This window comes from Balaenoptera physalus (genome assembly GCF_965194825.1).
Source record: "Balaenoptera physalus genome assembly, chromosome: 20".
Classification (NCBI taxonomy): Eukaryota; Metazoa; Chordata; class Mammalia; order Artiodactyla; family Balaenopteridae; genus Balaenoptera; species Balaenoptera physalus.
Window position 1 is genome coordinate 18,661,543 of NC_138901.1, and position 24,987 is coordinate 18,686,529.

The window sequence follows — 24,987 nt, forward strand, 5'->3', positions numbered from 1 at the left end:
GGCCGTCTCTGCAGCTGGACCCACTCACCTCTTTGTAGCCGAATACAATGCGGCCGTCTTGGTGCAGAGCTGCCTGGAAGGTGAAGCTGCCCTTGTCCTCCCGGTCCTGGAGGTAGACGTGGTCCCACTGAACAACAAAGACTGTCCCTGGTGAGGAGAGCAGAGACCTGGCTGGACAGGGAGACAGTGAGGGGAGTAGGGCCCTGCGGAAACGGTGGCCAATGTGGATGGGCCACAGCTTGGCTTCCTTAGGGATGATGGGGCAGTTTGCAAATTTGACAGGAGGCAGAAGCTGGGCAGCCCACAAACAGTCTGACTTCCAAGCTGAAGAGGAACCAGAAAACCCTTCTTCAGCTTCCCCATCCCCAACCAGGTACTGTGATTGACCATCTCCAACCCCAAGCACGCCCCTTCCTTCTTGCCTATCCCGACCCCTTGAGATGAAAAGGAGGAGAAATAGGAGAAACATCTGTTCTCCCGGGGTGGAAGGTAGGTGTTCAAGGGACAACCTGGTGAGAATAAGAAACAGTAAATATCTCTGATATTTATTTCACCTCTACTAAGAGCCAAGTGCTTTCATTTCATTATCTCATCAGGTAGCAGGCATTTTTGTCCCCATCTTCCAGGTGAGGAAAAGGAACACAGAAAGGTAGGGTGGCTGTCTTGCTGTGTGACTGTGGGCAAGTCCCTTGCCCTCTCTGGGACTTGGGCTCCTCTAAAGGGGCTGGACCAAGGGAGCCCTGGAGCTGGGTGACTTAAACTCTGAGCTCTGATCTCACCATTGTCGAAGTAAGCAACCGTGGAGTTGTCGGAGCAGCCAGGGTTGAAGTTGGCCATCAGAGGAGCCACATACTGAGTGGCCGTGAGCATCCGATGGACCACGTCACCCATGAAGATGAAGCCTGGGGTGGGAAGAAGTGTCGACAAATCATCAGAGATGGCCCAGAAGGGTTGCTTCCTCGTGCAGGGAAGAGCAGTGTAGACGGGGCTGGAAGTGAGTCTTGGACCTCTGTCCACCAGCCTCACATAGTGGGCATGGGTCTGGCATGTATGGAGCTAAAGGGCCCCAGACCAGAAGGTTCTCTCTGCACCTCCCACCTCTCTCTGCCCCTTGGAAAGTGCACAGGAATCAAAGACAGGCTGCTCATATCAACTGGAAGCCTGGTCCCAGGAAGCGGGCTCTCAGTGCAGTCTCCTCACTCTCATTTACAGACTCAGAAGCACAGGGGCCAAGGGACTGCCCGCAGTGGCCTGCACAGACCCAGAGGGAGAGAAACAGACACACACACAGACATACACACACACACAAGCAAGTCAGTAGATGTGAGGAAGCTGGGCTGAAACACTGATGACCTCTCTCCTGAGAGTGGGGTCCCAAGAGAGCCACATGTGGGACTCTCCCCAGTCCATCTGTAAAACCCTGTCTCCAGGGAACCTTCCCAGATAGGTCCCAAGTTCTGGCTGAAATCTCCACACCCTCTCCCAGTCCCACGGACAAGGCCTTACCTCCGGTTGCTATGGTGATCTGCCGCAGAGGATGCCCGTAGAAAGGGAAATCAAAGGACAAGACCACTCTCTGCAGGGGATGGGAGAGAGTCAGCATGGGCCAACCTTCAGGCCAAAGGGCTGGGCATCCACACTGCCCCATGCTTATCTGGATGGGATTGGGCAGGGGGGGCACAGGCATGTCCAGGGCAGTACCACAGGAGGGCACTCCAACTCTGGCAAAGCCCCCCAGGGTCCCCTGGAAGGCACTTCCCAGACCACAGACCTCAGGCCACAAGCCATGCCCACTGACCAGGTGTGGTGGGCTGGCCCCCAGCCTCCCAGCCCAGGGCAGCTCTGCCGGGGACTGGGGCACTCACCGAAGCCTGCCGGTGGGTGTTGGAGAGGATTCGGTGAACTTTCACTTGGCTCTGGTTGGCCTTGGCCACGTCCACCCACAACTCCCGGCTGCGGGGCTCGCTGGGACCATAGACACGGGACACGTAGTAGCTGTGGTTGTCCTCCTGTCGTTATCCAAGACAGAGCCCACAGGAGGCATGAGGAATCAGGATGCCAAGAACCACAGAGTCTGGATGCAAGAATTCATGGCCCTCCCAGGGGGCCAGGGTCTGGATGCAAGAATTCATGGCCCTCCCAGGGGGCCAGGGTCTGGATACAAGACTTCATGGCCCTCCCAGGGGGCCAGACCGTGGCTCAGAGCTGGTTTAGGCCTGGGAGCCCTTTGGCCCTGGATAGCTCAGTACCTGCTCCCTAGCCACGCCCCCAACAGCTCTGGCCCCCAGCTAAATCCATACCTGCTGTAGCCATGCTCCGCCCTGCCATCCCCAAGACAGGCCAGGAGGCTCTTCCTACAGCCCCTGAGTCCCCCGCAGAGCACACCCAAGGCAGAGCTCAACTTGGGAGGTGAGGGAGCAACAGGCAAGGCAGCCCCAAACACAGCCCTTGTCTTCAGGGAGCTCCCAGACTGAGGGGGAGACATAGCCCCCTTCCCTGGGGAGTACCCAGTTTAGGGGAGAAGAAAAAACTGGCTCTCAGAAGCCACCGGTCTAAAGATGAAGGCACACCCTTGATCTTGGGGCATTGCTAGTCTGATGGCGCAGGTGGGATTTATACAAACAGAATGCACAGACACCGACCCTCCAGCAGAGAGATAAGACAGGGCCCATATTAGTCACTAAAGGGTTGAGAGACGGGAGAGAAGCAGCAACGATGCCTTCAAGACATATTTTTAAGCTTTCCTCTGTGCCTGATGGGGACAAAGTAAAAGAACAAGCCAGAACCCAGAGGGCTGGGGGTTAACTCTGTAAAGCCTCTCCTGTACAGGAGCATTTAGGGGCAGGATTTAAAGGACGCTGGAAATGGTCAGCAGAAAGTGTGGAAGAGCCCGGGGAGGAGGCAATGTCAAAACATTTCAGCCCATCTGGGAGCACCAGCCGCCAGCCGTAGGAGGAGAAGAGGCAGAGTGGGCAGGTCCACTTGGCCGCTGCCACAGAAATGGAGCCGCTGACTCGTGTGGAGCCCTGGGCGTCGCGGGTCATTAATCAGGCTGTCGGGCGGCAGTGGCTGCAGACACAGCAGAGCCGCCCATGTTCTCCCTGCCAAGCTGCCAGCTGCCCAGCCAGCCCTTGCCCTGGGCCCAGCATGAGCAGGGCCGAGGGATGCCTGCTCTCTCCACCCGCCCGGAGACAGACTCTGCTCTTCTGACAAGTGACACACTCTGGGGACCTGGGGTCGGGGCAGGGCTGGGGGGAAGATGAGCAGGAGAAACATGGGGTTGGGGGTAGATTTCCCACTGCCACTGCCTGGTTCCTCCCCTCCAGACTCTAGACTGCCGGCCCCTCCACCCATTCTTAGCACGGACATCAAACAAATCTAAACAAATCTAAAACACATACGAGGCCACAAGCCTCTGCTCACAAGCCATCGGGGGCTCCCACTGCCCTCGAGACAAAATCCAAACTGCAGCCTCACATACGAGGTCTCACTGTGAGCCAGCCCCACCTTCTCTCTAGCTTCGCTTCTCTCTCCCTCTCTCCTTCGCCTATGCACCCTTGTGCACCCACTCACCAGACTGACTCCCCGACAGTCTGAGGCCACCAGTGGTCACTCATGCCTTTGTACACGCTGGTCCTCCTGCCTAGAATGACCTTGCTTTCTCCCCCTGGCAGATTCCTACTTCTTCAGTGCACAGCTTAAACATCACCTTCTTATTGATCTTCTCCCCCAACTTGCCCAATGAGGACCTCCAGCGTTCACAGAAGTCCTCAAGGGCTGACTCATGGGTACAGTTTGTGAATGTCATATGGGCCCACGCTTGTTGGCTTTCTGATTTTACTCATGAAGCCACCTGAGGGGGTCACCCTGATGCTACCACCTCTGGGGTGCCCATGCCAAGGATGCTGCCTCCCATTGCTGTCACTGTCATTTACCCTGGGGTCCCAGAAGATGCCCAGAGGAGGAACCACTGCCCCCCACTTTGCCCATGGGCACTGGGGAAGCTGTGCTTATGCCCTGAGCTCACAGCTTCCCTCTGGAAAGCAGTCCCTTCAGCTTCTGCTTCTCCCCCACCCCGCAAGAGACCAGATGCCACGTCTTTTCTCCCTGGGTATCCATCTCTCCTATCTCCATCCATCTCTGCTGGGGTCCCCACCTTGACGGAAAAAAAAAAAAAACAACCAAAAAAATTACCTGCCACCACTATGGAAAACAGTATGGAGGTCCCTCAGAAAACTAAAACCAGAATTACCATATGATCCAGCAATCCCATTCCTGGGCATATATCCAGACAAAACTATACTTCAAAAAGATACACGCACCCTTATGTTCATAGCAGCACTATTCACAATAGCCAAGACATGGAAACAACCTAAATGTCCATCGACAGATGAATGGATAAAGATGTGGTACATATATACAATGGAATACTACTCAGCCATAAAAAAGCATGAAATAATGCCATTTGCAGCAACATGGATGCAACTAGAGATTATCATACCAAGTGAAGTAAGTCAGAAAGAGAAAGACAGGGCTTCCCTGGTGGCACAGTGGTTAAAAATCTGCCTGCCAATGCAGGGAACACGGGTTCGAGCCCTGGTCCGGGAAGATCCCACATGCCACGGAGCAACAAAGCCCACGAGCCACAACTACTGAAGCCTGCGCACCTAGAGTCTGTGCTCCCCAACAAGGGAAGCCACTGCAATGAGAAGCCCGCACACTGCAACGAAGAGTAGCCCCCGCTCGTCGCAACTAGAGAAAGCCAGCGCACAGCAGTGAAGACCCAACGCAGCCAAAAATAAATAAGTATATTTTAAAAAAAGAGAAAGACAAATACCATATTATATCACTGATATATGGAATCTAAAATATGACACAAATGAACCCGTCTACAAAACAGAAACAGACTCACAGACATAGAGAACAGACTTGTGGTTGCCAAGGGGGAGGGGAGGTGTGGGAGGGATGCACTGGGAGTTTGTGATTAGCAGATACAAACTATTATATATAGAATGGATAAACCACAAGGTCCTACTGTATAGCACAGGAAACTCTATTCAATATCCTGAGATAAACCGTAATGGAAAAGAATATAAAAAAGAATGTACATATATGTATAACTGAATCACTTTGCTGCACAGCAGAAATTAACACAACCTTGTAAATCAACTGTACTTCAATTAAAAAAAGAAAAAATCACCAGCCAAGAAACAAAGCCCCTTGCACACAAACTCATGCAAAGACATGTGAACAAAGGTGCCCAAGAGAAGAGTCTGAGGGCCCCCAGCCTACTTCCTGGGAGTCACATGGTGAGCGGTTTTTATTCCACCTCAAAGCAAGAACAACAGGGCGCCCTGACCAACACTGTGCATCTGACAGTCTGCAGGACTCCAGCGATGAAGCCAGTTTAGGTTCAGCTGCAACCACTTGCCACAGCCATGGCTACAGCTCAACTCTTCTCTCCGCTAGCTCCAACAAAGGAGTGGCTTATTAAAGGGCATCCGTTAGCCTAAAATTTTGCCTGAAGAAAGGAAACCAAGTTTAGATGCTATTCAGCCCGTCATTTAAATGTCTACTCCCACGGCCACCCCCAACCCCCAACTCTGAGCCCGTGACACATAGGGACAGGCAAGATCACCTCTGCACCCATGGCTCAAGGTCCCTGAATCCTTGATGCCTGAGAAGTGTTTGCCAAGGTGAGGCGAGGCCTGTTCTAGGAGCCCAGAACCTTCGTTTTGTCCTTTTATAGGAGAAGAAAGAGGGACCAGTGCCTGGCACAGTCAAAATTTTGGAAGTAAACCTGCCTCTCTAATTCCTAGGCTGTCTTATTATGACCTTGTGGGGGGGCGGGGGGGACACATGAGTGACCAACAGAGCAAAGCAGCGTCTAGGTGGCACTCTAGTCCTTTTGAATGCACAGAAGGTTTAACTGTGTCCTGCATAAAGCTACGTTCAAGTCCTAACCCCGGTACCTTGAATGTGACCTTATATGGAAATAGAGTCTTTGCAAATGTAATTAAGATGCGGTCATACTGGATTAGGGTGGGCCCTAAATCCAACTACAGGTGTTCTAATAAACGAAAGGAGAGGGAGATTTAGATACAGAGACACAGAGGGGACACAGGGAAGAAGGCCATGTGACAATAGAGGCAGCGATTGGAGTGATGCAGTTTACAAACCATGAAACACCAAGGATTGCCAGGGGCCACCAGAAACTAGTAATAGTCAAGGAAGGATTCTTCCCTAGCCTTCAGAGTGAGCGTGGCCTTGCTGACACCTTGATTCAGACTTCTGGCCTCCAAAACTGTGAGACAATAAACTTCTACTGTTTTAAGCCACCAAGTTTGTGACATTTTGTTATGGCAGCCCTAGGAGGCTAATACAGAGGTGTGTGTTGCTCTGCCTCAAGTGGGGCAACCCTGAATGTCTCCCCTTCCACGTCACCACCATGTTTAGAACATTCTGCGGCTTCCCAGCTGTACTCAAATTGAAGGCCACACTCCTCACCATGACCTACAAGGCCCTGTGGGGCAAACTCTAGACACTGCCTATCCAATATTCATTACCCCTCTTTTTTATTAATAGCACATTGATTTTGTAGCAAGCAAATTTGACTGCTTGTCCCTCTTGCCTTTGCCCTTCTCCTTATTCCTGCCTGGAATGCAGATGTGATGACTGCAGCTTCAACAGCCATCTTGTGAGCATAAGGATAAGAGCCCCATCCTAAGGCTAGTGGAGTGGAGAGTTAGACAGAACCTGGGTCCCTGGAGGGATGCTTATTAAGTCCTCGGATTCAGCACTCTATTATTCGCAAACATGAATTCTTCCTGATGCATGGTAGTCTGGCCCCAACCCACCAGCTCTAACTTCCCCCTTGCTCTCCATGCTCCAGACCCGTTGGGCTTCTCTCAGTTCCTGAAATCACCAAGTGCTTGTCTGTCTCAGGACCTTGGTACTTCCTGTATCTCCAAACCTCTTTCTCATTCAGTTCAGAAGCTGACTCCTCTCTGTCCTTCAGACCTCAGCTCAGTGGTCACTTCTTCAGGAGTACTTTCCTGATGCCCCCGTTACACTCTCATTGCACCTCAGGCTTCTCCCTCTCAATGTGTTGTACACTTGTGATGACTGACTTGCCTTTTTTTTTTTTTTTTTTTTGGCTGCGCTGTGCAGCTTGTGGGATCTTGATTCCCCAACCAGGGATTGAACCCAGGCCCTCGGCGGTGAAAGCGCAGAGTCCTAACCACTGGACTGCCAGGGAATTCCCTTGACTTGACTTTTAGATTTGTTATCTCCACACTTTAGTTTCAGAGCAGGACCATTCAAAGCACAGTTTGTTGAAAGCCTTCTCAGCCTTTGTTTTATTGCTACCACCATGCATTCTAGTGACCAGGATGGGACGGTATTACCAAACAAAGCAGGACAGCAGCTCATGGGGAACACGTACTGTCAGGTACAGTGGGAGTCAGTACAGCTCCCACCTAGGAACCTGAGAGGCCTATGCTTAAAACTGCTGCTTGGAGGCTTGGAAAGGGGTCCTGTTTCCATCACCTGATTCGTGGGACGCACCTGGTCAGAGCGTTCACCAAACCTCCAAGCGCTGGAAATGAGGGCCCCTGCACAGAAGCCACGCTCTGAAGTTGTGAAGCCCAAACAGACGTTAACACGTCTCTTGCTGCCTCATCTAAGAGGCAAAGGGTGGGGTGACTGGGGACGTTTAGCCCGTTGCTCTGAGTCCTTGGTCCCTGAAGGACAAACAGTCCACCGCCCCAGCCGGTGCCGCTCCGCTGAGGAGCCAGGCTGTGTGCTGTTGGGGGATCCTGGGACAGACCTGTCTCATTCTCTGAGTTCCCAAGGAGCCCTCCAATGGCGCCTCTTAACTGACAAAAAGTCTGCAACCGTGCTGACTCAAGGAGAGTCAGAGACTAAAAGAGCTGCTGCCTCTTAACTCCCAGGCACACGCTCTCTCCAAAGTGTCAGCAGATCCCCGGGTGAGTACGGGCCTCCGTACCTACGGGTCCCCTGCTCAGGCCAGGTGGGCGAGGCTGAGCCTCTGCTTCTGGCCTCAAAAGTGCCAGGTGCAGCTGGCCTGCCAGGGGAAGGACTGCCTCAGGGGGCAGCGCCATGCAGAACTGGCCACAGGTCCCCAGCAGGCCCCAACAGACCACCTCTCCTGGCACGGGGTGACTCTGATTATCCCCAGGACAGTGAAGCCAGGAGCGGTATCTATTCCAAGCCCCGGCCTAGGGAGGCTCCATGGTGATGGGTGAGGCCAAACTGCAGCTTAGAGAGGAGGGGACAACTTGGAGCTGGGGTCACTCCTGGGCAGAGCCAAGAACGAAGCCCTCAGGGGTTGGGGGGCTGGTGAGGTGCTTGGGAAAATGGGAGGAAAGAGAAGGGAAGCTGGCCTTTGCAGATCTGCGACGGTTGTGCGTGACAACCCTGGGAGATGAGTGCTAAAATTAGTCCCATTTTATAAGTGGGGAAACCAAGGCCCACATAACTCTCTGAAACCAGGTCAGTCTCACTCAAAGGCAGTGACTTTTCCTCTGTCCACTGTTTCTCGGGTCTTTAAGTGACCGCCCCACTGGAAGGTGACTTGGGTTGCTTATTAGTGATTAGTTAAAATGTCTCACATCAGAAGAACCAGAGTGGAGCCTTTCTGGAGCACAGAGTTCAGGGACCATGTCCCAATCCTCTCCTCACCCCTAGCACCTTCCCAGCACAGGGCTGGCACCTGGCACATGGTACGTGTTAGGGATCTGCTGTTGAATGAGTTCAATCACCAGGACCCCACGGCTGATGGTGCCAGAGACTGAGCTGAGAACGTGCAGTGGGACGCCAATAAGGACAGCATCCTCCCCCATCACTGATGGCAGGTGACACAAAAGCCATGTGTGAAGGAAGCAGCTGCCTCCTCTGGGAATCCAAGTCCTTGGAAATCATTCCCATAGCTGGGACATCCTGCCCAAAGGAATGCACCTCCAACGCCCCGTCTTCTTTTCCTGAAATGCTCCTATCATCCCCTTAGGAGGTCCTTCCAGTCAGAAGACCTGAATTGCTACAGTTGAGGCTTGAAGCATGTCAGTTGCGCTGTATTCCTGTCCCGAGTGGGGCAGAGTAGGAGGAGTTTGGGATGCAGGGAAGGGGAAAGAAAAACAGTTCTCTGTCAAAGGAGGAAGGAAGGAAGGAGGGAGGGAGGGAGGGAAGGAGGAGGAAGAAGGAGGAAGTGAAGCTAACACGGGAGATGCTTTCAGGCCATGGAAGGAAACCCTGGCTCCACCTGCTCAAACTCGGAGGAAGAGTACTCGATCATGTGACTGAGAGTCCAGCAGGGCAGCAAGTGTGGAACACGGGGCCTCTGGTGTCATCAGGGCCTTGTCCTAAGTGTGACTGCTGGTCCACAGAAAGGAGAAGGAAGCCAGCCCTCACATCCGGCTTCAGTAAATATACGCTGGGGACTTCCCTGGTGGTGCAGTGGTTAAAAATCTGCCTGCCAATACAGGGGACATGGGTTCGAGCCCTGGTCGGGGAAGATCCCACATACCATGGAGCAACTAAGCCCATGCGCTACAACTACTAAGCCTGCACTCTAGAGCCCGCAAGCCACAACTACTGAAGCCTGCGTGCCTAGAGCCTGTGCTCCGCAACAAGAGAAGCCACCGCAATGAGAAGCCCATGCACCCCAACAAAGAGCAGCCCCCTCGCTTGCTGCAACTAGAGAAAGCCCGCGCGCAGCAAGGAAGACCCAATGCAGCCAAAAATAAATTAATTAATTAATAATTTTTGAAAAGACCCAACGCAGCCAAAAATAAATAAATAAATTTATAATAAATAAATAAATAAATGCTGGGTAAGTAAAAAAGAGACAGAATTGAGGAGGGTGTCGAAAGACAGAGAAAGCAGCCCTGGTTCCTGACAGCTTTCCAGGTCCCTGAGGTCAGGCTGTCCTTCATCTCCAGCCCTTCGATCCTGTGACAGGTCTCTGCACCCTCTCTATAAATCTTTCCCCTGAGACAGCTGGAATGGCTCCTTGGAACCAAAAGAGCCCTAATGAGTGTTTCTCACGGGGTGATCAGAGGAAGTACCTCCAGGGATACCACAGATAGTCCTTCACCAGCACAGACAGTGAGAATCTGCATGGGAAGAGAGAAATGAGAAACCACATTTCTGGGAGAGTTTTTCCCTGGCAACACACTGGCCACCATGTTTTTTCTTCTGCAAAGTCAATCACCACTGGCTTCTTGACTTGGTGGTGGCTTGGAATTCACTAACCTTGGGGGTGCTTCCCGTCTGCCACTACAGGTCCCTGATCATGCTGCCACTGGCACCCGCAGTTTTTTTTTTTTTTTTTTTTAATTTTTATTTATTTACTTATGGCTGTGTTGGGTCTTCGTTTCTGTGCGAGGGCTTCCTCCAGTTGTGGCAAGCGGGGGCCATTCTTCATCGCGGTGCACGGGCCTGTCACTATCGCGGCCTCTCTTGTTGCGGAGCACAGGCTCCAGAAGCGCAGGCTCAGTAATTGTGGCTCACGGGCCTAGTCGCTCCGTGGCATGTGGGATCTTCCCGGACCAGGGCTCGAACCCGTGTCCCCTGCATTGGCAGGCAGACTCTCAACCGCTGCGCCACCAGGGAAGCCCGCACCCGCAGTTTTGAAGGCGAAGTCCACACACAGCAGAGACTGATAACTGTCTCCCGATAACCACTCTCCCCTTCTTCCTTTAGTAGCAGAATCTTCCAGCTTTAGTTAGGCACGTGGGCACCGAGCTAGACTACGTTTCCCAGCCCTCCTTACAGCTAGGAGACATGACTATGTCTGGCCAGTGGAAGATGAGCAGAATGACTGTCCTCAATAGGAACTGGGGGACTCTCACCTTGCCCAGTTCTCATTGGTTGGGACGCAGATGTGATGGTGGGAGCAGAAACAGCCATTTTGGACCACAACATGCGAGGCACATGTTGTAGAGGGAAGCTGGCTCCCTAACACCATAGAGACACTACATCAACTCCTGCTTACTTATGCTCACACTATTACATGTGAGAGAAGAATAAACCTCCTTCATATCTAAGTACCTTGTCAGTTGGGCATTTTTTTACAACAGCTGAATCTGTGTCCTAAGCCCAGTCAATACGAAGCCTTCTTCACATATTCCATATAGATATGTCTCTTGAAAAGGATTTAGAGGCCGTGCTTGGCAGTGAACTTGCCTGAGGAATTCACCCAATTCACAGATGTCACCGCATTTGACCTGCTGTCTGTGGGGCAGTCCTGATAACCCAGAGGGCAGCCCTCCAGGCACTGTGGACTGGAGGCTAGAAGCTGAGATGGGGTGACCTGACATTACAGAGGGTCAGGGAGCTTAGCATGAGCCAGACCATTTGGCAAGTCCGCCAAAGGGAACTATGTTTCCCTGAAATGCCTGCAAGAAACCCCAGTCGATAAACCACATTCATTTTGGGAGGCAGCATGGTGTGGCTTTCAAACATTTTTGACCATGAAATCCTTTCTTCCAATTAAACTTCCATGGAGGTGCAATACATAAATTACATCAAAGTAAGGCCACTCTGTGGGAAGGAAAGAGAAGGGCCTGGAGCCCAGCCTGCTGTGCTACTTCCTTCCCCACCACCCTCCATCCTACAGCAGCCCATGGAGCACCTCTGGGAACCCTTAGGGTTCCGTGGAGTGCAACCTGAAAACCACTGCTTTAGGATCAAGGGCAGGGGCTGTGGAGTTAGCAGACCCAAGTTCAAAAACTAGCTCCACTGCATAATAGTTGGTGCAAAACATCCCTCTCCTCTCTGAGCATCAGTTCCCTCATCAGTAACCTTTCTTGCAGAGCTCTTGAAAGGATTAGACAAAACATAACAACATAAAGCTCTTAGCCCAGTGCCTGGTCCGCAGTAGGTGTTTGAAAAGTGGGAGCTATTAAAATGATTCTGTTGGACCTTTCCAGGAAAGGTCTTGATTGTGGAGGCTGCCTCCTCAAAACCATCCCCAGCCCCCTCTTCAGCACCTGCTGTTACAATGTCTTTTCTGCCTCAATTATTCATGCCCGGAGCCTGCCAGGCACTTCATTTCTGACAGCAGGGCAGCATTTACCTTGGCTGGGCTCAAGACGTTTCTGGACAGGAACTCTGGCTAAGCTGTCACCATCAGCCCATCACCTGCCAGCCAACTGGCAAGTGGCAATGCCGGGGCAAGCAACCAAGGGCAACCTGCAGGGCCTATTGGAGATGTCTGGCCGGCCATGCTGGTTAGGATGGCATGCCAGGCAGCTGAATCCAACCCAGGACATGCTGAGGGGATTACTGGAGGAACGGGCATCCTATTCCCTGCCTCCACCGTTCTAGGAGGCTTCACAAGGCCAATAGGAATGTTTCCTAGATCCCTGCTACTCAAAGTCTGGCCCAGGGACCAGCAGTATCAGCATCACCTGGGAGCTCAGTAGAAATGCAGAATCCAGGGCCCAACCCCAAACCTGCTGGATCAAAATCTGCATCGGAACAAGCTTCCCAGGGGATTATTTTGCACAGTAAAGCTTGAAGAGCACTGGTTAAGAAGCACCCTCTGTCTGGACCAAGGCCATCACTCATTTTTGTTTCTGAGGACTACAAGGACAGAAAGACCTGGGTTCTTGTCCTGGCTCTGCCACTCACTAGCTGTGCAACCTTGGGCAAGCACTTCACCTCTCTGTTCCCGGATAGTATTAGAAACACCTGCCTCCTGGGGTAGTTGGGTGGATGAAATATAAGGCCACAGAGTGAGGCCAGCGCTCAAGGAGGCCTCCTTTAGTTCCCTTACCTCATGCATCCACATAATGACCCCCATCTGCCCTCTGGAGGTATTTAAGCCTCAGGCTGAAATAAACCACCCGGAACACTTGTCATCACAGAAGTGCAGAAAACAGGTCCCCTGGACTAACCCGGGAAGTGAGGGACCCAGCCTAGACAAAGGGGTATTTGCATGGTGCTGAGGGCCTGGGGTAAAGAGGTGTCAGGGTGGGTGAGGCTGACCTGAGAAGGTCCTGGAAGTGGGGATTTGGACCAGGCTTGGAAAAAGGGTGTGAGCTGGCTTTCTAGACAAAGCATTTTTTAATACCCCTCACGCTTCATGGAAATGAAAGAAGCATCTTATCCTGACACTGATTCTACGTGTGGGCTTTTGGAGGATATCAGTCAACCAGAGATTTTGATAGCATCAATATATATCATATAACCACAGAGAATTAGGAAATAAGGAAAAACAAAAACAGGCCTCCCCCATCTCTCACCTCGTCCTGTTCTGCATATTTCCTTCTAGTCCTTTTCATATGAATGTAATTTCACGTGGTTATAATCCTGCTGACTATCCAGTTGTGTGGACTTCTTCTGTCATGTTTCATGATTTCTGAAGCAGTTTTTGATGTTGAACATGGTCTTTTAACCATCGTTTGTAAAGGCATCATGGCCTTTTCAGAAGAAAACCGACAATTTTATTAACTTTTTCCTTACTGTTGGACACTTAGGTAGTTTCCAGTTTTTGTTTTTTGTTTTTTGTTTTAAACCTCCCCAAAGGAATCTTTTTGTTTTGTTTTGTTTTTTAAACGTGATGATCCATTTATTTATTTATTTATTTATTTTTGGCTGTGTTGGGTCTTCGTTTCTGTGCGAGGGCTTTCTCTAGTTGCGGCAAGTGGGAGCCACTCTTCATTGCGGTGTGCCGGCCTCTCACTATCGCGGCCTCTCTTGTTGCGGAGCACAGGCTCCAGACGCGCAGGCTCAGTAGTTGTGGCACACGGGCTTAGTTGCTCCGCGGCATGTGGGATCTTCCCAGACCAGGGCTCGAACCCATGTCCCCTTCATTGGCAGGCAGACTCTCAACCACTGCGCCACCAGGGAAGCCCTATTTTTCTATTTTTAAACACTACTGTGATAAATTTGTTGATACACTTTCCATATCCCGGATTATTGGCCCTGCTTCAAAGCCTCTGATATAAAGCAGAACTTCTCAAACTTTAATGTGCGTACAAATCACCTGGGAATTAGATTCTGATGCTGCAGGTCTGAGGGGCCTGACCTGCATTTCTAACAAGCTCCCACCATACGTTGAGGAGTCGTGAGGATATGAAGGGTAGCCCCTGAAGCTGCAAGGCCAGGAAATCCTCTTTTGTTGCTGGGATCCCATTTTTGTACTTCCAGCTAAGATCTGGGGGAAAAAACACTACCCTTTTTTCCGAGACCTTTCTGGTTAACTTTTCAACCAATTAGCTCAACCGATTTTTATAACAACACTATGAGGCATTCTCAGTCCCACCTTACAGATGAGGAAACTGAGGTTTAGAGTGATGATATGGCAAAGATACACACTATCTACCGTATTGGGACCAGAGTAAGATGACCAACTGTCCCAATGTACCTGAGACTGAGGGCTTCAGTGCCAAAATCAGGACCATCCTGGGAAAACCGAGATGGTTGGTCACCTTGACCATAGCCTAATTCAGAGTCAGCTAATGTTTATCATTTCCAACCCTGGGTGCCTTTATGTAGATTACTGTATGACATCTTTGCAAGTACACTTGGGCAATATAGCATCACCATTTGACAATGAAAAAATGAGCTCAGAGGGGTTAAGGAATTTTCCCAAGACAAGGGAATTCCCTGGGGGTCTAGTAGTTAGGACTCCATGCTTCCACTGCAAGGAGGCACGTGTTTGACACCTGGTCGGGGAACTAAGATCCTGCAAGCAGCATGGTGTGGGCAAAAAATTTTAAAAAAAAAAGAAAGAAAAGAAAATTTCCCGGGACTTCCCTGGTGGTCCAGTGGTAAAGAATCCACCTTCCAATGCAGGGGATGTGGGTTCAATCCCTGGTCGGGAACTAAGATCCCACATGCTGCGGGGCAACTAAACCAACGCACCACAACTAGGGAGAAGCCCGAGCGCCGCAACGAAGATCCCGCATGCCTCAACAGAGGAAGATCCCGTGTGCTGCAACTAAGACCCGACTCAGGCAAAAAAATAAGGGAAAAAAAGTTATAAAAAAAAAGAAAGAAAGAAATTTTCCCAAGACAAACAGCCCAATTTTTTAAATGGGCAAAGGACTTAAGTAGACATTTCTCCAAAGAAGATATACAAATGGCCGACAAGCACATGAAAAGATGCTCAACATCATTAGTGATTAGGGAAACACAAAGCAAAACCACAATGAGATACCAGCTCACATCCACCAGGATGCTATAATTTAAAAAAAAAAAAAGGAAAATAACAAGTGTTGGCAAGGATGTGGCAAAATGGGAACCCTCATACATTGCTGGTGGGAATGTAATATGGTTCAGTCACTGTGGAAAACAGTTTGGCAGTTCCTCAGGGTTAAACAGAGAATTACCCTACGACTCAGCAATTACACTCCTAGGTATACCCCAAAGGGCTGAAAATATGTACTCAAACATATACACATATACATGTTCACAGTAGCACTATTCCCAAGAACCAACAGGAAGAAACTCAGATGTCTATCAACAAATGAATAGATGAACAAAGCTGTGGTATATCCGTATAATGGAAAATATTATTCAGCCATAAAATGGATGAGCCTTGAAAACATTATGCCAGGTGAAAGAAACCAGACACAAAAGATCATATATGATATTTCATTTATACATGAACTATCCAGAACAGGTAAATTCATAGAAATAGAACACAGATTGGTGATAACCGGGGACTGAAGGGGATGAGGGACGGGGAGCAACGGCCTAAAAGGTCCAAGATTTCCTCTTGAGGTGGTGAAAATGTTTTGGAACTAGATAGAGGTGATGGTTGCACAACATTGTGGGTATATTAAATGCACTTCACTTTCAAATGGTTAATTTTCTGTTACGTGAATCTCACCTCAACAAGAAAGAAAACCAACCAACCAACCAAACAACCAGCCTGCGCAAGGAAAAGGGTCAACAAAAGGGTCCTGTGTGGGAGACAGACCGCCTGGGCCTGAGCAGCCAGCAGAGGGCGCTGTGGCACTCTTACCGAGCCGGGCAAGGGAGACCCCCGGGACTGAGAACCCATCCCGTGCCGCGCATTTTGCAATGAGTCTCAACCCAGGAAGATCAGTACCTACCCTCCCCTATTTGGGAAATCTGAAGCTAGGAGGGGCTTGAAACGCCAGGTTCATTAACTGAGGGTTTAAGTGTCCAGCCCAAGGTCAGCAGCTGGTACGTGCCACATGGAAGGCCAAGACTGCGGGACTCTTTCCACAGCGCTGAAGACTGGACGTCTGGACTCCACCTCCCACCTCCCTGGACACCCATTCTTCTCACAAAATCTCTTATCGTCTGTCGCTTCAGAATTCAGCTCACGACTTTCCCTCCACCCGTCTCACCCTCAACCCCCAGAAGTCTTCCCCTAACAGCCTGCTCATCTCATGCTTTCCCCTCAGCGCCAGCACTGGCACGGCCGGGTTCTTCCATGAGCAGCGCCTGGGGCTCTTCACGTGTCGAGGCTGCAAGTCTGTCTGTCCCGTCTCCCCTAGGCCCTTCTGAAGGTCTCCTTTTGGGAACTGCCTCCTTTGGGAGGGTGTAGAAACCACGAGGGTATTGCACTCACTTGTTCCTCTCGCTGCCCAACTGTCTTGGATGATGTAGTCCCTACCCCACCGTGTGGTCCCTCAGCATCCCTGGGCCTGCCGTGGCGGTTGCATGAGCTGGGAAGTTTTGCTCGGGCCAGAGAGGAGAGGAATTCAGGGAAGCTGGGCCAGGAGGAAGACTGGGGTAAGAGGAGGGGAGTCAGAATTTTCTATTAGGTGTGTGACCCTGTTCTATTACAGGGGAAACCTCCAAATCTGACTGCTCTTAAACTTGGTTCCTCCCAAACTGTGACCCAGACATGAACCACAGAACCAAGAAAACCTTTAATTTGGATTTGGAAATCCCCAGGCTTGACGACATCCCCCTTCAGCCTCTTGGAGAATAAATTGTGGTTCTTCCCGGATTTCTGACTTAGCACTATGGCTCTCCCCAATCCCTCCCTCGCCCACAAAGTTTCCAGTGTCCCCAGGAACTCAGGATTGGTCTTGGTGGAAAAATCTCTGGAAAGCTCAAGTCCGGACAAGAATCCTATTTCCACAGGGATGTGGTTGTAGAGTGAGCATGGGAATAACATCCAAGGAGATGGCTCTGACCAGGGGCCTTGGAGCTGCCAGCTAATCCTGGGAGCGCAGGCTGGATGCCTCAAGGCCGCCAAAGCAAGAGCGTCTGAGTTGGAAGGAGCATTGTGGTGAGGTCGCCAGGCAGGAAGTGCCGGGCAGAAGGGACTAGGAAGATGGGGTTGGGCCAGAGGGGCGAGAAGGGAAGATGGTCAGAGGGGGCTGGGCCAGAGAAGGCCTGGGATGGGGGCTGGGCAGAGGGGCTGAGGTGAGGGAGCTGGGCCAGAAGGGAAGCTGGGGCCAGGAGGGTGGACTGAGGAACAATGAAGGAAGATGATGGGGCTCCGGGGTGGGCGGCGGGGGGGAGGCAAAGGGGATGGCAGCCCACCTGCCAGGCCCTAAGCCCCTCGATAACGGCCCCAGAGCAGAGGGAACTAAAGCCTGGTTCCTGCTGGCATAGATTAGACTGTGATATGGATAAACAGTTGAAAGCCAAGAAAACTTTATGAAACAGACCAAATCAAACTTGCTGAAATGTCCCCTTCCTTCCACTTCCCTCTTGCTCAGCCCTCTGCTGCCAATATCGGGTTTCCTTCGGCCAGAGAGACCCCAGCTCTCAGAGACGCTGACCAGAGACACGGGAGAAGCAGTTGTCTCTGGGCCCCTTCCCGGGGCACCTGCAGGGACCAAGAGGGCCCGCCATCCAGGGTAGGGTGAGCGCGCAGCCCAGGTGGTGTGGAGGTCTGGCTGTGCTGAAGGGGGCGATCGTTACCATCCCCCATTGAGTGCAGCTCAGTGCAAGGCCTAATGGGTTCAAGGCGGGGTAGGAATGGAGCACAGGCCCCTCTGAGGATTCTGGCATGAGACCCCCCCGGGCCGCAGTGTGTGCGCACATGTTCCGGCATCTATGGCATGTATAAGCACTGACATTCTCTTATGTGTGTGAGAACCCGGGAGTCAGTAGAGTTTGGTCCTTTGAGGCCACTAAGTCCAACAACTCACCCCAGGCACAACCTCTTCTCTTCAACAACCCTGTCTTTCAAGGCCTCTGGAGATGGGGAAATCCCTACTTCCTTTGTTCCTTCAAAAGAGGAACACCCATCATGCACCAGGCACTGGCTACAGAGTGATAAGACAGTCTTGGGTCTCATGGTGCCTCGGTTTCAGGGGAAGACAGGCAATAAAAACAAATAAATAGATAATTCAGGGCAGGAAGGGATATGAGCTATGGAGGAAAATAGTCTATTCCCTCTGCCCCAGTCACAGCCCTGCAGCTATTAGAAAGCAGCCACATCTAGAAGCTTCTCTATACCAGGTTAAATATCCCAAGCTCCTTCAACCATTTTGGACTACTCTGGTTTCTAGAAAGCCATTTGAAAGGGGGTTCAAACCCCTCAGCTATGGTCAGGACAAGAAAAACCCCACAGGATCCCCAGAGCCCCAGCCCTGGTCCCCGGGTTTCTGTGGGTTTCTGTGGGTTTCCATGAACACAGCTGGCTTTCCCACCTCCGTCCTTGGCAGCCACTCCACACTCCTGACTCATCCCAGCCCACAGGCAGTGAGGAGCCCCAAGTGTTTTCCTCATGAACCGCTGCTAAGTCACATCTCTCCCACCTTATTCTAAACGGAAGTGCCAGGATTTATAATGATCCCAATAGTTTCATCTGGCCTGAGGCCAACTATCAACCAGCCTGCCAAGGAAGCCTTCCGGTTCCTAATCTGACATCTGAACTCTCTTCCAGCTAAGGGAGAAGCCTGGTCTAGAAGTCTGATCCTCCAATCTTCTGGGCAGGGCTGGGGACACCCCTAGCGCAGTCAGAGGGGCCTCCTGCCAAGGTGGCTTTGCTTCTTCACGTGCACTCTTCACGTGTGGCTACTGAGGGGGCCACAAAGCCCCCAGGATGGTGGAAGTCTTGTGGTCAAGTACAGCCACGTGGTGCCTGAGAAAGCCTCAGCTTCCAGTGTTCAATTTGGCAACCGATTTTAAAATTGGTTTGAAAGGTTACAGCTCAGAAGTTCCCACACCTAGAGAACCATCAGGATCACATCGGGGGACTTTTAAAGAAACAAATTCCCAGGCTCCAGTGTTTCTCACCCAATCAGTCCAGGGTGGAGCCCGAGAATTTGAGCTGTTTTTTAAGCTCTGGGGTTATTGAATCCATACTGGCTCTTAATGATCCCCACTGCCCTTTCTGAACACCCACAGACAATTGCTTCCAGAAGGCCACGTCTCTGTGGCTCTCTTCTGCAGCGGCCTCTCTGCACAGACGGGACCATGGCCCTCTGACCATGGTGTCTGGCCCAGAGCAAATACCAGTTCTTTAACCGGTAGCCCAGCAAAGCTGGGGGTTGGGGACAGGGTGAGTTTCCAAGTGTTCCCTTACTTGGGGTACCTCTCCTGCCCTGGCCCTCTATTCCATCATCCCACCATGGCTCCTTGATTCTGCAGGATGGAGAAGACAGGGCAGGATGGGAAGTGAATGGCTCCCCTTCAGGGCCGGGATTAGGGTGAGGCGAGGGAGGCACTGACCTCGGGTGTAACATTTAAAGTGGCACCAACAAAAAGAACTTATTTATAAAACAGAAACAGACTCACAGATTTCAAGAACAAGTTTATGGTGACCAAAGGGGAAACGTGGGGGGGAGGGATAAATTAGGAGGTTGGGATTAACATACACACACTACTATATATAAAATAGATAACCAACAAGGACCTACTGTACAGTACTCAATATTCTTTAATAACCTATATAGGAAACGAATCTGAAAAAGAATGAATATAGGTATATGTATAACTGAATCCCTATGTTGTACACCTAAAACTAACACAACATTGTAGATCCACGATACTCCAATAAAATTTTTTAAAAATAAAAACATTTAAAAAGCGGCACCTACAAACTCAGTCATCAAGAGAATATTTTAATGCCATATATTTTTAAATCAAATTAGTTAAATTGATGCAGAAAAATCCATGATGAACAAAAGATCAACATTTTAAATAAAGACAGGATCAGTAATGGTGCCAAGCCACGTCTGAGGACGAGGTAACAGGAAAGATAAGTCACAGAAATGATGCAGAAAGAGAGAGAGTTCAGAGACTGTATTACCTTGCTCCCTCCGCACCAGGCTGCAGGCTGGCCCTGGTCCGTCTCCCGCCCCCACTGGTACAGCCCCTGCCCGGCACCCCTCCTGCAGAGGCATCGCAGTTCTTGCTGCTTTGGGCAACAACCCTCCCTGCCAGCTCAGGCTCACGTGTAGAGGTCTTAGCTGCTCCCTGCTGCAGCTTTTCCTAACGTCTTCTCTTCCTTCACCCTGCCCACACCTGGCCCTCCTGTGTATACTGTCCCTGCATTAAACAGAAAGAAAGAAAGAAAGAGAGAGAGAGAGAGAGAGAGAGAGAGAGAGAGAGAGAAAGGAAGGAAGGAAGGAAGGAAGGAAGGGAGGAAGGAAGGAAGGAAGGAAGGAAGGAAGGAAGGAAGGAAGGAAGGAAGGAAGGAAGGAGGAAGGAGGAAGGAAGGAAGGAAGGGAAGAAATGATGCAGGAAAAAATATTAAAATTCTAAAAATATCCTTAGAGAGAGAAGCTATTACATCCATGACACAAGAACAATAGGAGGCTATTTTTTTTAAAGAAATGATCAGAAGTGCTCACTTCGGCAGCACATATACTAAAATTGGAACAATACAGAGAAGATTAGCATGGCCCCTGCGCAAGGATGACACGCAAATTTGTGAAGCGTTCCATATTAAAAAAAAAAAAAAAAAGAAATGATCAGAAAAGAATAAACAGCTCTTGGAAATGAAAAATACGATAGCAGAAAAAAAATCAGTAACATTAAGAAAATAAGGTTGAGAAAATCTCCCAGAAAGTGGATCAACATCAACAATTACAAGCAAACTAACAAATAGACAACAAAAAATGCAAAGGGATAGAAACAGAAGAGAGAAGAAAGTTTGGGGATCAATCCCCGAGATGGACATCTAATTGAGGGGTCTGGTAGAAAGAAGAGAGTACGTAGAGAGAAGATGATCAAAGCAATAAAACAAGAAGACTTTCCAGAACTGGTGAATATAAGTCTCTGGGTTGAAACAGTCCATCAAGTGTCCGGCGCGGTGAGAGAGAAAGAGCCAGAACAGGCACTTTCAGAATGCTGGGGTTAAGGGAACATCCCTGAAAGCTTCCAGAGGAGGGGAAAGCAGGCATCTACAAAGATCGGGCATAAGCACATCAGACCTCTCAATGGTGACATCAGAAGCCAGAAGACCATGTGAGATGCCTGCAAACTTGTGAAGGAAAATTATTTTTAATCTAGAATTCTATATTCAGCCAAACCATCAATCAAGTGTGAGGATACAATAAAGGCATTTTCAGATGTGCAAGTTCTCCTCTTCTGTAACCTTTCTCAGAAAGCTAAACAAACAAGGGAATGAAGCGGGAAAGAAAAGACACAGGGTCAAGAGAACAGGGTGCCTAGCAAGGAGAGAGAAAAGGGAGTTCCAGGATGAAGGAGAGGGAGGTCCCAGGATGGCTGTGGGCAGGCAGGCGAGCACCCGGCCAGGTTGGAGAAGGATGACGATGGCTGAGAGGTTTCCAAAAAAAAGAAAAAAAAAAAACTGACAGGTTTGACCACACCAAAAATTATATTTGTGGCCAATGGATGTTTAAGAATATATAGCAGTGGACTTCCCTGGTGGCTCAGTGGTTAAGAATCCGCCTGCCAGCACAGGGGACACAGGTTTGAGACCTGGTCCAGGAAGATCCCACATGCTGCAGAGCAACTAAGCCCGTGCGCCACAACTACTGAGCCTGCGCTCTAGAGCCCACGAGCCACAGCTACTAAACCTGCGTGCCACAACTACTGAGCCCACGTGCCACAACTACTGAAGCTCGCACGCCTAGAGCCTGTGCTTCGCAACAAGAGAAGCCACTGCAATGAGAAGCCCGTACACCACAACGAAGAGTAGCCCTCGCTCCCCGCAACTAGATAAAGCCCGCACGCAGCAACGGAGACCCAATGCAGCCAAAAATTAATTAACTAAGAAAAAAAAGAATATATAGCCATGGTAAGTACAAAAAACTAAGAAAGTAGGTGGGGATTGGGGGCAGGAAAAGCAAAAATGATGCAAGAAAGTAAACAATGATATTACCCTGATTGGATTAGTGGTGAACAATATTTACCTGATTATGATAAAAAGCAGAGCATATGGATTTAACAGTTATATTGAGAGCATTAAACCACGCTTGGGGGAATATATAAAAGGCATATAAAAGGCACTCTTCATCTACACAACAGGCAATCAACAGATAATGTCTAAACGGATTTATCGACAGGCAGCAGTGTGAGCAAATTACTTAGAAATACGGAGATGACCGCCAGGAGAAGGTGCCCAAAGTGACACCTTCTGAGAGAGGGGTGGGCGGGTCCGGAGGAGAGGAGTGGACTGATGTGTTTTGTTTTCTGATTTAAGCATTACTTGGCCTTTTTGACTGCATGCGCTTCTTGGATTTAAAAAATTAGTTACTAAACATAAAATAAAGAAATGCCAAGAAGCCCATCCTCTTGTTGCTTCTCCTTTCATAGTTTTTCTGCATCCTGAGAATCCACCCTCTTCCCCGGCAGCCATGGGCACCTCCACACACAGCCGTGGGCACATTCACACTCACATGGTCTCACACACACACACACCCACACCCACACACACTCATCTCAGACACAGCAGCTCATGGTGACAGACACACAGGCAAATGTACATAATACACAATAACCCTCAGACACACACATGATTACAGATTCTCCCACAGACACAGAGGCCCCCATGAGCCTCCCAGGTAGCCAGCTGGGGAGCAGGGCCAGCTCTACAAGGGGCCAGTTCCTCCCTGCATTGCCACCCCCAGAACTGCCCCAGGCAGAGGAGGTTTTCTCCTGCAGCATCACCCTAATTGCTTCCTCCACTCAGCGTGCGCTGCTCTGAGGCTGAGCAGCCAGAGCCTCGGCACCATTAACCCTTTGGAGCCACATGGTCTGTAGATGGTGCAGAAATGAGGTCGGGGTGGGGCCAGAGCTGGCAGCTGGATGTGACTAATAATGTCACCTTCATTCAGCGTCTAGTGGAGGCCCTAAGAAGTGGAAGAGTCCAGTGTCAGGAACCCTGTGGACATGCTGTGCATCCTTGAGCAAGTCACTTCGCCTCTCTGGGTCCACAAGGAGGTAGGCAAGCCTATGAAGCTCTGAGATGCTAAGATTTTATGACCCAGGCTTGACCCCGCTTCCATCCCGTCTCCCGGGAGCCCTCTCTCCACACCGACGTCCAGGGCCAACCCCAAAGGATACACTTGTGTGTCTGACAAGTGTACATGGGGCACCTGGGGGCCCCCCCCACTGCCAATTCCCTCCCCGTCCATGTCCCTCCAGCACTTACCACCACCCTGGTCCCGTTATCCGGCAGTGTGTCAATGGCCAGGGTGCCCCCACCCAGGTCCTGGCTCAGCTGAGTCCTGTCCGGCTCCGACACCTGGCCAGGGATCTCTCGGGCTCTCCGATTCCAGCCCTGCATGGTGGTCCCCTGGACGGCCCCTCCAGAGTCTCGGCCTGCATCCTGACCTGGGAGAAGGGGACAGAAAGCTGAGTCCTGACAGTCAGAGTGAAGGCCCTGGAGGGGGACCAGCCCGCTCACTCTGCAGAAGCCCTGATTCCCATGCCATCATTGACTCTGGGGAAAGTGATTATCAGGGCAGGAGATACCCAACATGCACTGAGCTCCACGCCACACACTTTGCACAGGTAACGCAGCCCTCACTCCAGCCCTCCACCGTAGATATGATGCTCTCCATTTTGCAGACAGGAATCAGCAGCTCACAGAGTTTAAAGAAGGTCATACAGCAGGTAGGGATGGAGGTAAGTTTCCCTTATCTGCCCCCAAAGGGGTGATTATTCTCAACCTCACTGGAATCATCTGGGGAGTTTTAAAAGTTCCTGGTGTCTGGGTTCCACCCCAGAGATTCTGATATAATTGGTCTGTGGTGTGGACTGTGCATGAGGATTCTTAAATGATCCCCCGGGGAGCTTTTGAGAAGACCTGGACCTAACACGGCAGACAAGGGTGAGAACAATTGTTCTGGAACATTCCAAACCAGTTCCCTATTTCTCTACCAGAAATGGCACATAATCTTACCTTCCAGGGGACTCCAGGGACTAGAAGCCAGAGAGCAGAGTTTTTTTAGTTCAGGGCTTCTCATCCTTGGTACTACTGACATTTTGGACTGGATAATTCTGTGTTGTGGAGGACTGTCCTATGCACTGCAGGATTTTTTAGTAGCATCCCTGGCCTCTACCTTCTAGATGCCAGTAGCACCTCCTCCCAGGTTGTGACAGTCGAAGATGTCTCCATAGTGGGGACCACTGTTTAGTCTCATCACTACCTTCAAACACCTTGGGGAAGTCACTTTCCCCATGAAACAAGGAGCTTAGACACCATCAATGATGGCAAATAGGTTTCATCTCAAAAGCCATCTCCAATCGATTAGTGACAGCCACGAGCACTCTAATTGTGAAGAATTCTGAGGTTCCATTTGTGTTTAGCAGGAAAGGTTGTCATGATCAACTAGCAATGTCTGCTGCGGGCACGGGATTGGAGAGTGGCTGCTCACAGGCCATCTAGCAGCCGTTCCTCGACTTGATGCTCTCTCCAGTTCCCTCTAGGTCATTAAATTTATTCCAAATGACACAGAAACCAGGCTTTTCCATTTCAGAAAGATTTATGCCCCCAAAGATGTATCTTATACGGTCTCTCCAATTGCCACACCTACAATGGACGTGTATATGGGACACAGACCACCAGACGGGTGGAGGTGACATTCCCTGTGATCTCCATCA

At 50.5% G+C, this 24,987-nt stretch overlaps 1 protein-coding gene across 2 annotated transcripts in view; it reads right to left on the bottom strand.

Annotated features, from left to right (window-relative positions):
• Nucleotides 1–24,987, bottom strand: part of PLXDC1 (plexin domain containing 1) — a 75,800-nt gene that overhangs the window by 38,352 nt on the left and 12,461 nt on the right. For both annotated transcript variants that reach the window (XM_082442374.1, XM_082442373.1), the window contains exons 2-6: nt 23,534–23,715; nt 1,866–2,009; nt 1,507–1,576; nt 780–902; nt 29–147 (exon numbers count right to left, since the gene is read on the bottom strand). In XM_082442374.1, the coding sequence (XP_082298500.1) occupies nt 29–147; nt 780–902; nt 1,507–1,576; nt 1,866–2,009; nt 23,534–23,668 (591 nt within the window). In that variant the 5' untranslated portion in view covers nt 23,669–23,715. The remainder of the gene's footprint in view (nt 1–28; nt 148–779; nt 903–1,506; nt 1,577–1,865; nt 2,010–23,533; nt 23,716–24,987) is intronic.